This window comes from Centropristis striata, chromosome 24, assembly GCF_030273125.1.
Source record: "Centropristis striata isolate RG_2023a ecotype Rhode Island chromosome 24, C.striata_1.0, whole genome shotgun sequence".
In the NCBI taxonomy this organism is placed as follows: Eukaryota; Metazoa; Chordata; class Actinopteri; order Perciformes; family Serranidae; genus Centropristis; species Centropristis striata.
In genome coordinates, this window is record NC_081540.1 from 7,777,054 (window position 1) to 7,789,372 (window position 12,319).

Here is a 12,319-nt window from a genome sequence, read left to right on the forward strand (position 1 = left end):
CTTATTTCTTTAAGATATCAACTTAACTTGTGATTAATTATCTCATCTCCAGATAACAAACAGTTCCAGCCAAACAATTTTGAGCATTAAAAGAGACTTCTTTGGCTGAACAGAGCATTAAACTGAAACGAGCGCTTACTTTTTTTTGTCTTATTGTCACATGAAAAAGGTCTTCCGTAGTTTGTAGTCTAGCCACAAAGTCATTCCTCCTCACCTCTGTGAGAGAAAGAGGCATCAGGAGAAAGTAAGCATTCGTTATCTTGAAATAATGAGATAGTTAAGTTGTTGAAATAAGAAAGCCACAAGAACACAGTTTGTCGTGTAGAGGTATTACAATATTTATGTCATCAGAATCATGTGTCCTCCTGGCAGTGTGTCTTTGGTTCATGAGAAGGAAAGTGTGCTGTATCGTTGGTTTGCTTTCACTAGATGATCCTAATGTTCCACTTATTTTCTTTACTCATGCAGGACCAAACCTGACATAAATAAAGATAATTTAATTCAACATTCAGCAGGTTTCTTCACATTCAAGCCTCCAAAAACACACTGCCAGGGTCTTTTTATGCCAAACAAGGGATTATTCTCCTGATTTGCTCTCAAATATCAAAATTGTACAGTATAAGAGACTGTATTTGTCAGAAGTTTTTTTTTTTTTTAATTTGGCATGTTTAGGCAAATGTTGAAGCTTCTCTTTAACTGTGACTACGTTTACATGCACAAAATATTATTTTTGTTGCTCTTATCGGCCATAAAACCAACAAGAACAAAAGATGTTTACATGGCTAATAAAAATGAATATTCCACTAATTTACATGCAGCTGTTCAGTGCTGGTATTCACTTCCCTTACTCCCTATGTAAATCAAAAGAAAAAGTACTCATTATGTAGAATGGCCCTACTCACAATATTATTTAATCATTTATGTATTTACTGTTGTCCATTTTAACCACCTAATATACTTTTACATGGTCTAATTTATAAACATGCATAGTCATTCTAAATTGATTGTATTTTTTCATGTAAATCTTGACATGAAAAGTAAATTCAGTAGAGTAAAAAGCACCATATTTGCCCCTAAAAATGTAGTGAGGTAGAAGTATAAAGTTTCATATCTGGAAAATATTCCTTAAAATTATACTTAAGTACAGTAAATGTGCTTAGTTACATGTTTACGGCATCAAAATGTGGACACAGATCCCCAAAAAACCCTGTTGATATCTTATAACAAGTGTCAAATTTAGAATATTCTGAATAATAGTGGAATATTAGTGTGCATGTAAACACAGTCATTGAGCCCCCCTTCCCTCCTGACCAACATAATGTACAAACTTTGAACAAAATGCTCAGAAAATTAATATTGTCCCTAAATATAATGAGCTATAATGATTTTTTTTTTGGCTTCAGATCTATACAAAGTGCTGTCTAAGAAGTTAAGATTTGCTGCTAACAGGAAAAACTTTCCTGTGTAAGAAATTCAGAATCTTCAGATGTCCTATATAAAATTTATTTGACTGTCACTGAAAAACTCACAGCCTGACACAGTTTTAAAAGGCCTAATTTGCGAGGCCTAATTAGTGCAACTTTGAAAAGAGAACATGCAGCATCCTCCTCCTTTTTTATCCCGACAGCTCTTCATTTATTGATTTAAATGCAAAATATGGTATCTTAATAGATCACTTTGTATAGATCTGGATGAGAGGGGGGGAAACGTGTATAGCACAAAAGAAAAAGCAAAAAACAAAGGTGTTTTTTGAGCAATTGTTCCCACAATGTGAATGTGATAAAAGGGCACATATTATTAAGAATCAGTTGAGTTCTTTGCCCATATTCCCTGTTAATCTCTTTTGTTGTTAGTGGACTGAAACTCCAAGACTGCAAATGAAAAAAGCAAGTTGTTTTATTGTTTACTCGTGTCTCATTCTGCCCCATAGCATGAACCCATTGGTTGATTGAACAGGGAGCCATTTTCCATTCAGAATCAAACCAACCAATGTTGAGCTGGGCTGCTTGAGACAATCAGAAGGGATTTCCAGACCAGCGTCCCATCATCCCTCTCTTTGTGAATGAAAATGATGAGATGTTTCTTGAGTGGTGGAATTAGATCGGAAAAAACATCACTCACAGACGTCAAAAAAACTGCCTGTCTTTGCTTTCTGTTACTCTTGTTTCACCTTTGGCTCAAAATACAACTCGTTATTTTTCAAGGTTTAAATCTCAATGTGGCCACAAAATACAGAACATCTAGGGAGGATTCTATTTGGTAACACACACAAAAGATGAAGAGGGGAAAAAAGAAGCAAAACAACAAATATTTATTCCAGTAGAAAAGTAATAGATGAATATTTGCTGGCGATTATTTTTATAACAAATAAATGTACATAATGTCTTTGAGAGATGCTATTTGCTGTATACATGTGCTGAAATGAGACGTCGACGACCCATGTGGGACACTTGGAACAGCAGCAAGGTCCAGTATACAAAGTTTCAGTAATGTGCAATACAAAACGGCATGCTGTTTTAAAATGAGGAACTTCATGTACTGTACTATGCAACCGCAAACTGTGTACATCGCTTCATGCTGTGGCTTCTCCAACCACCCTTTTCCAAGCAGCTTCATCTGGACATTTAAGGGATTTTTTGTGTTTGATCTTTTTTTCTTTTCTGTGGAAGATGAAAACCTAAGCGGCTAATGCGGTATTGCATGCATAATATACCATTCGAATTTATAAAAAGGAATTAAAAAGAAAAATACATGAAATTGGAGGTGATAGTGTTTAAGGCAAAGCTACAAGTGACTTAACATTTCTTTTTCAAAATAAAAGAGTCGTTCTAAAGTTGTCTACAGCATTCTTTTATACTGTTATGCAGTGCCCTTGAAAGTCTCTCTATCAACAGACTGTCCAGCAGGTGGCAGAGGCCACAACCTTCAACAAACTGGGTACAATCATGACCAACCCTGCACACCCACTCCACACACTGCAGCCGATCAATAGCAGCACCTTCAGTCAGAGACTAATTGCACCAATTTGAGATACAGGAGGTCTTTATACCAACCGCTAAAAGGTTTTATAATGCACAAAAATAACTTTGCACTTATGTCTGTCTTGAAGCAGCTTTGACACTATAATTTCCTGTAAGGATTAATAAAGGATCTATATCTAGACCAGGGGTGTCAAATCCATTTCAGTTCAGGGGGCCTAATACAGGCTAATAAAATGTCAAGTGGGCCGGACCAGTAAGATCATAGCATAATTACCTATAAATAACAATAAGTCCATGTTTTCCCCCTTTGTTTTAGTGCAAAGAAGTACAAGTGCATTAGGAAAATCTTGATATTAAATGAATTAGTCAAAAGTTTGGACACAAGTTGTTATTCAGAGGTTTATGAAAGTGATCACTTTAATGGTTAAAGAGATCACTTTTCCATTGATGGGACAGTGGACCTGTGCTGTTGGCTGACTTTACAGCCTGACAGGAAACAACAGCTCCCCCTTGTGGAGAATATGTGCTTCACACTGAAGGCTGTCAATGTGATGTTAGGTCATCGGCACCTGATTTATTCCAGACCATTTATTCCATTAATGTATGTATTGGATGCTTTTTAACACTGTTAAATATATTAACATTAATGTTGTTACAACCATTTATTTTCACAGAGTTTCTCACACTAATATTGGTAACACTTTACTCTAAGGTGTCTACATAAGAGTGACATGAGTGTGTCATAAGCATGACATGGGAAGTGTCATGAACATTAATGACACTTTGAAGTAAAATTGATGCTCATGATACTTCATGTCATGTTTCTGACAGTCTAAGTCATTTATTTCTCTTGAGTTACATCATTTACACACAGTGTTATTACTATGCCAATAGCCATCCTTTGTTACATCCTTTTTGAGTGAACAAAATGTTACACTTTTGGTGAAGTTTTTTGTGTTTCCTGCAATACTTGAAAAAAATTAGTTTAAGGCGATTATTTTAACAGGGTGACGATTTATTGAGATGCACCTGTACATGCTTAATTTTTGAAGGCAGTGGTTTTCAGTGCAGCTTTTCCTCCACCAGAGAGAGACAAACCTCAGATATCTGGCTTATATACTGCAGAGCCAGCCCACATGGCGTGACGTTGACCAATCAGATCATCGCATGCAGCAAACCACGCCCGCGCGGCAACTCGTGCCGCGCGCCTCATCAGCAGCATTGTATTGGCGGCGGACAGACAAAAGTTGCCAGTCCAGTCTGTCCTTCAGAGGGAACCTACAAGATCAGGCTTTCTACTTCTTAGTTAAATTAAAAGGAAGTCTGTCTTTGTACCTGGATAAAAGTCAGCTCGCTGTCCACTCATTTGAAGGTGCTGCCGAGTTCACCAGCTGAAGACAACTAACCACCGTGGAAAAGTTAGTGTCGGGCACCCCGTGGGGTTTAAAGTTCAGCTAATAGTAGCTCCATATCTTTACATTTTCCTGTGGACACAATGGCAGCTGTGTGGCAGCCACGTCGTGCCCTGGTGGAGATACCTGCCCCGCAGCCCAAAATTGCAGGTAAGTCTGAAATGTGACAGCTTTTATTTAAGGCTGCAAATTTTGCTGTAACTTGTGGTCTTTGTGCAGGTTGAGCCACTTCATGCTATCATGCTAATGATATCACAAGCGCGCGCCCACAGGGTAAACAAGCGGGTTAGCTGCTTATATGTCGTCACCCTGCTAAAATAATCGCCTAACTCATTTTTTCAAGTTTTGCAGGAAACACAAAAAACTTGTAACATATGACATTTTTTGATCATTTCACTCAAAAAGGATGTAACAAAAGGATGGCTATTGGCATAGTAATAACACTGTGTGTAAATGATGTAACTTAAGAGAAATAAATTACTTAGGCAATTTTTTGAACATGCCTTTGTGACTTAAGCAAGATATGGTAACACTTTATTTTGAAGGTGTCTACATAAGAGTCACACAAGCCTGTCAGAAACATGACATGACAAGTATCATGAGCATTAATGTTACTTCAAAGTGTCATTAATGTTCACGACACATCCCATGTCATGTTTATGACACGCTCATGTCACTCTTATGTAGACACCTTCAAAATAAAGTGTGACCATATCTTGCTTAAGTCACAAAGGCATGTTCAAAAAATTGCCTAAGTCACATTTTATTTTGACTTAGGCATAATAAATCCGCTTAAGTCACACACTTGACATAGGCCATTATCTGAAAGGGGTAAAATCACATGATCTGATCAACTGAGGATGGAGGTGAATTTACCATAGGTGGCGTCATGAGGAGAAGATTTAGGCAAAAAAACAAAAAACAATTTTGACAAAAAAAAAATGACATAGACGATTATTTTAACAATGTGACGATGTTATTGTTAGCAATCACTTGAAAGCATGTATTATACATTAAAATGCATTTCACAGTCGCTTTGTAATATTCAGGGTTCATACAGGGGCTTGAAATCCTTAAACGTTTTATGTTGCATTTTTAAGGTTTGTTCAAGTGCTTGGATTCTGAATAAAGTGATTAAAACTTGAAATAATGTAAAATAAATGTACAAACAGGTGTTTGTTGTGGACCCAGAATGCTGTAACAAAACCCTGTTGTTCATGGCACAGTAACTAATATCTAATTTAATGTGATGAACTGAAATCATTAGTATACTGACTCAATCAGTCAATCAATCAGACTTTATATGATACAGTAGTAGGTAGAGGTAAAACAGTTTAAATTAAAAAAGGTTGATAAAATATTAAATTGAATACTAAGACAAACAATAGAAAACAACAATTGAATTGATAAAATATAGTATTATTATTTTAAGGATCTACACTAAAAAGTAAAATACAGTAGATAATGAGACAAATGTACCAACAAATAAAGCCATATTAAAAGCCAGACTGAAACAGAGATAAGATAATAAAAAAATAAATAGATGGATTAAAAAAATTGCGACAAGGTGTTGTAAAAGCATGAATGTGACTGAAAATGTGTATGAACCCTAAAAATGCACCATATTGTATGTGAAATTATGATAAAGTTGTAAGAAACACCTTTTTTTCTCTCCCACAGCTCGAATGAGGAGGTCGTATCTAGAAATTCTAAGTGCTCGTTTGGCTCCATCTCCACTTCCAAGAGGGAGAAACACAAATACAAACCCAAAGCGTGTGCACTCACGTAAGTTTAAAGTGAAACTATCATTAGTCTTAGTGTAAATCTTGTCTGTGGTTGAATTTGTGGGTTGAATTTATAGTAAACGAAATGGAAACGGAAATGTGTGTGATAAATTAAACCTAGTGAGAGTGTTAAGTGTGCTGTCTTCTACAAGTCCATTTTTCTTTGGAATTAAATGTGAAACCGAACATTAAATTAAAATAAAATTAATGCAGTTTTGCTTCTTCATTTTACATTTTGACACAATACTAATGTTATAAAAAAACACATACTTCATACTGCTTTCGATTCCACGGCAAAATAATATAGATATAATAAAAAATTATATTAAATGTATACATTTTTGTTCAATCAAAATCATGTTATATTTTTTTATATATATATTTTAGATATTGTTGGTGTGTTGACTTCTGTTCTTTATATTTTCTATTCATGCTGCTGTTTTTTGACTTAAAGTACTAGTTTCCTAAATTAAATTATATTTAGTACTTTGTTTTTTTTTGTTTCCTCCTTGTATGTGAAAACCTACTTGATAATAAAAATTATGGATATCTTCTGAATTTAAAAGTCAATACTTTGGCAACTTTAATCCACAAATAAAAATCTTAAATAAATGCTTTGACGTACCATCTCATGACTAGCCCAGTGACTGTTTCTCTGCCCTTGGCCTTCTATCTCTGGTTTATTATTTTCCTAATTATATCCTTTTGGCTTTGCAGTGGATTTGTCCATTGGTGGGATGTGGAGTGGGAGGATAGAAGAGCAGTGTGAGAAGATGGACGAGCACCACACGCACCTCTCCAAACAGCAGCTCGTACAGCTCATCAGATCCTTCATCTTAGTCGAGCAGGTATTTATCCTGGCCGTGGACAAGGCTTCATCCTGAGCAGAATTTTAGTACTCAATATGTTTAATACGATATACAGGTGCATCTCAATAAATTAGAATATGATGGAAAAGTCCATTTCCAGTAGTTCAAGTCAAATAGCCCCAACCAAGTATTGAGTCATATAGATGGACATACGTTCCATATTAAACATACTTTTAAAAAATGGTCTTTTGTAATATTCTATTTTTTTTAGACACTGCATTTTAAGTCCTCATTAAATGTAAGCCATGATCATTATAATTAGAAGAAATTAAATCAATTACGGCATCAAATGTTTTATTCTGTGTGTAATGGATCTATATAATGTGTTATTTCCACTTTTTGAATTAAAATTACTGACATAAATAAACTTTTCTGATGATATTCTAACTTATTGAGATGCACCTGTACTACTCAACACTGAGACTTCCCCACACACTGTCATCTAAAATATTATGTGTTGCATCATAGAGTCAAGAGCCCGAGATCCTCGCATCGGACCTGAAGTATCTCCATGAAGACCTGCACCTAAAGAAAGCTAACGTGTACCGGTCCATACCTTACTCCCGGTTCGGCTCCAACAGGGACGCTCACTGCTACAGAAAGGCCTATCCTCACCTGGTGGCATTCAAAGTGAGTATGACCATGTTTGTACAAATTGTGACACTTTTTTGGAAACCTGCAGATTTCATTTTACTGTCTGGTTTGCAGGGAAGTGATGCATTTTAAAATGAGTTGTTGGCTCTTAAAGCACTCCCTGCTATTCTTTTCTTGTAGAGCTTTTTGTCTTCATAAAAGGGAATTCTCCTTGTCAGTGATATATTAAAAACCGCTCCATATGTTACCTGGCTGTGTAAGCCGAGTGTTTCATTGTGTCATCCTGAGCTGTTACCTCCTTATCCTCCCACTCAGGTTTCGTGTCAGGAGTGGGGCCAAGTTCTTCTGAGGAACAAAGAGTGGGACGCCGTGCTGGAGCACACACTGATGGCGTGGCGCTACACCAGCGAGCTGCCGCAGTGGGATACAGCGAACCACAACGCGCTCCGAGAACAGTGTTACAGCATTTTGGCAGCACACAGCCTCACTGCTCTCCAGCACTACCACCCTGAGCCCAGCAGAGGACGAGAGCTGCTCAGAAGGTAATAATCACACATCAAAACTATACATACATTTATCCTTCATATCAGATTAAAGCAGGGATGGGCAACTGGAGGCCCGGGGTTCCACATACGGCCTGCACCATCACTTGAAGTGGCCCTCAGTACAACTACATGCATTTGAGCATGAAATCTTAAAAGTGCAGTGTAAAAATGCACAAAATTACTTCTTGCAATTAATGTTGGTCTGCTGTTCTTGCACTGAAAAGAAAAATCACAGTAAGTGGTTATTTTTTATTTGCTTCAAACCTTTTGTATTCCTATTTATACTGTTATACATGCATTTGAGCATGAAATATGTTAAGTTACGGCACTGTAAACATATTTAAAATAGCAGTTTCATCATATCTGGTTAAGTGCACGGTCCTATATGTGGCCCTGTGGTAGTGTCGATGAAAACTTGTGGCCCCCTCCAGCATTCAAGTTTCCCATCCCTGGGTTAAAGGAACACAGAATGAAACATCATGAAAATCAACTCTTGCTCAGTCCTTTGGATTATTAGAGCATGTCACTTTATTTCAGTATTTTTCCATGATGCACACAGCTGGAAAGTCAGAGTGAACCAAATGCTGAGTCACCTAATTCCTGTTTTTATTTTGTGGCATTAATAAGATGTGTACAGCACGCTGCTTACATCATTTTCAACCAAAATCCTTAAACAAGAAAGCTCCACTCAGGTGTCTGTGGAAATCAGGCTACAGCTAAGCTTGCGTTACAAACATTTTACCTTAAATCTGTCCTAAGCATTTTTCACCGCAGTCGGTAAAGAAAAATCGCAGCTTAGACTGTGATTCTGTTCTGAATGCTGACGTTTTGGCAGCCGATTTTTAACTTAAATATCCAGTGACAGCAATGCAACATGGGCATCCTACTGGAGTCCTGTCCTGCTACCTGTTCAATGTAAGTTCTTGGTACACCTACAGCTGGGCAACTTGGGTTCTTTCTTTTTCTATAAGTTCCACTTTCTTTACCCAGGTGTTAAATTAAGCCCTGTGCATACAATGTGTGTCCTGTTTATCAATAATTTTAATTATTGTAGCAGATAGGTAACATCATTAACTATAAAGCCAAAATGTTAAACTTAAAGGGTGCATTCAGATTATGTAAAAAGTCTTAAAAGTTTGGAAAATGCTTAGTTGTATTTTTTGTGTCTTCAATGTTGTTTGCTTGAATATAAATATATTGTTTATAGGTAGATAATTCCTCTGTTGATCCTTTACTCTGGGAATTAGCAAGCTTTAAATGATCTAGATATAAATGAACAGTCATGAGGGACACTGATTTCTGCGGCTATATATTTATTTTTTACAATGGCATTCATAATAACGACTTAAATGTGATGTTTAACGGTTTATAAGTCTTATATTATTTGGTTTAGTACTTAAACCTGCTTGAAAATGACCCTTGTGTTTCTCTCTCCAGGTTGAATATGGCTCAGTCACACAGCCAGTCAATCGTGCCCTGTATCCAGGAGTTGCAAAGGATTATGGGATGCGCCGATGACTCCGCCATGGACACAAAATAACATGAAAAAAACACTATCTAAGCAGCTGCCAACACCCCAGTGAAAAGTGTGCTTCATAGATGACCTAGATAATTTATATGTGGTACAGGGCCAAAAAAATTGTACATGGTAGTGTTTGTTTGGAAAAACCACTCCAGTATTCTTCCAAAGGGCAGGAGAGCCACATGATGCAGGGTTCAAAATGAAAAAAAAAAAAAACACACACGAAAGGGTTAAAAATGCAATGAAACCTCTAAATTAATCACATTGCATTTTTATATGGACTTGAAAGTAAAGGTGGGTGTTTAGATGATTTGTTGCACGACACAATCTAGCCTTGATTATTGTTATGCTCGTTACGTAACAGCCTCTGATGAAAAATGTTTTTGGAGAATTCACATTGTGAGAAATTCTCAGTTGGTGCTGACATGATATAATAAGATTGTATATTTTTAGAACTTTGTACAGAATAACGTTTGCATTGAGGAACTGGCCTTTCTTGTTGCTTTATAAGGGTGTTTGTGTCTCTATATGTCCTTGTTACTTGAAACTGGCCTCCGCAATCTTTGACAATAGTTCTGTTTTATATGTTTGTCTTGTTTATTGAGAATCGTCTGTCTGTGTCCCTGGTTGCACTGTTGCTGTTTGTCCTAAAAAACTTGAATTTTTTTTGATAAAATAGATGCCTAATTTCAATAAAGTTGTTACTTTTGTAATATTGAAAACGTGTTCTGTGTTTATGCTCTTTTCATGTCATCCAGCAGAAAGAATCTACTTTATCTGTGCAGAGCTGACACCACCTATTAAACTCCAGAGTATGGATAGGTTTAATTTCTTCTTTTTAGGCGTGACACTACAGTTTTTTTCATATACTGGTCAATTTTTTCTTTTCACAGAATCCTTAATATGTACCTAAACTAAAATCTAAATCTAAAAACTAAATCTACTGTTTTATAGTTAGTTTTCATCTGATTAAGTTTAAGATTTTTTATTCGTCCCACAATGGGGAAATTTCAAGTATTACAGCAGCAAAGTGGATAGCTAAACAATAAATGGCAAACAGCAGTGTAAACTAGAAATATATAAGAGGTATTTGCAAATAAACAAAAAGTATTAACAATTTCCAGTATAAATAAATAGAAATATAAAAAGTTCAAGTTCTTATTAGGCATCTAATAGTGAATAGGAGAATACGTATTTCATATTGTGCATAAGACCTTTAAGACCACAAGTGCATGCTCATGCTTTCTTACCATGTGTGGGATTTAAAGCTGGGTTTTCTTGCAGAACTGCAGTATATTTCCATGCTTTTCCCCCAACCTTACAAATCTGTATGCTATTTTTTTTGTCTGCGATTGATTTGTAGGCAGTGGCTGTTGATCAGTAGGATGGGATTGCTGATTTGTGGACTGTAGAGTTTGTAAAGCACCTTTATTGGAGACTGCAGCTTCTTAAAGGTGGGCCATTGTCGTAGATAATTGGATTAATCGATCAATGGATTGATCATTTGTCCACTCTGGCCATGTGTAGAGTTACCATGTGACACCACTAGGTGGAGCCCACGCTGCATTGTTTCTCACCATCCGGTGTCACTCATCAGATTCATGCATGTGACTTCAGTGGAGAAGCAATGTTAATACCACTGTAGAAACAGCTGTTGCCATGGCACTCTGCAGACTGAATATTAAATCATTTTTAAATGCTATTTAGGGTTTCAGATAATGAGTAGGAGGCTGATAGGGTGAGGAGCTGTTGGCTGACATGGAGACTTCCCGCTGTGCAATTTATCTGTCAGAAATAAGGAATTAACTGTTATATCACTTTATTATGCATATAGGGACATCTAGAGTGACATTTTTGCCCTTTGGGGATTTGAACTTCTTTGATATCTACATTTTTGTGTAGCAATTTTGGTTCTGTTTGCTGTTTGTACTAAATAGGATTATAATTTGTCTCTAGGGTTATGCAAGAGTGCAGAATAGTAATATTGCAGTGATTGCAACTCAGTATATGTAAATGTGACCAACCCACTTTCATAGTTATATATAGTGTTGGTTTGTAATCTGTAAATTGGAGATTAAAACGGTCCGGCTGAGCCCACATGTACTGGCCTAAATAATGGGAGTTTCTCTTGAGAGACGGAGAGTCTTACTCTATTTTTTGTTGCCTCTAATTACAGAAAAGAAAAAAAAAAGATAATAGCACATTGTTCGTCTGAGCCATCACAATAAATACAATTTCATAGCTTGGTGTTAGAGAAATAAATATGCAACATCACAGACAGTTTTGCAGTTAATGTCAAAATTATCACTGCAAATTCTCCTTTGTTTAAGCGTACTTGTTTAATCGTAGAACTTGAAGCTATCTCTCGTATGCCTGCTTCTCACATAATATCACTCCTCCAAGTAAATGTTTTGTAAAGTGGGATTTATGGGATTTCTTGGGTCCTCTAAAGTGCAACCAGGAGGGTTTTGTAATAAAAACAGCAGCTTACTGACCCTGGCACTGTAGAAGAAACAGCCCTTTACAGAGGTCCAAGGAAGTTAAAATGCTATTATTATGACATGGCTGCAAAAATAAAGAAAACAACAATGGATGCATTACTGCTCCCCTGT

The 12,319-nt window shown here is 36.5% G+C and overlaps 1 protein-coding gene across 1 annotated transcript; it reads left to right on the top strand.

The window, feature by feature from the left end:
• The first annotated feature begins 4,213 nt into the window (after positions 1-4,213).
• Positions 4,214-10,429, top strand: LOC131962940 (uncharacterized). The gene is made up of 6 exons (XM_059328055.1): positions 4,214-4,543; positions 6,074-6,178; positions 6,895-7,025; positions 7,515-7,676; positions 7,956-8,182; positions 9,623-10,429. The coding sequence occupies exons 1-6, from the start codon at positions 4,477-4,479 to the stop codon at positions 9,723-9,725; spliced, it is 795 nt and encodes a 264-aa protein (XP_059184038.1). The 5' UTR covers positions 4,214-4,476; the 3' UTR covers positions 9,726-10,429.
• The last annotated feature ends 1,890 nt before the right edge of the window (positions 10,430-12,319 follow it).

Coding starts and splice junctions, on each gene's coding strand:
- LOC131962940 (XM_059328055.1), top strand. CDS start 4,477: ATGGCAGCTGTGTGGCAGCCACGTCGTGCCCTGGTGGAGATACCTGCC. Junction 6,179..6,894: donor CCCAAAGCGTGTGCACTCAC/GTAAGTTTAAAG, acceptor TTGGCTTTGCAG/TGGATTTGTCCATTGGTGGG. Junction 7,026..7,514: donor CCTTCATCTTAGTCGAGCAG/GTATTTATCCTG, acceptor GTTGCATCATAG/AGTCAAGAGCCCGAGATCCT.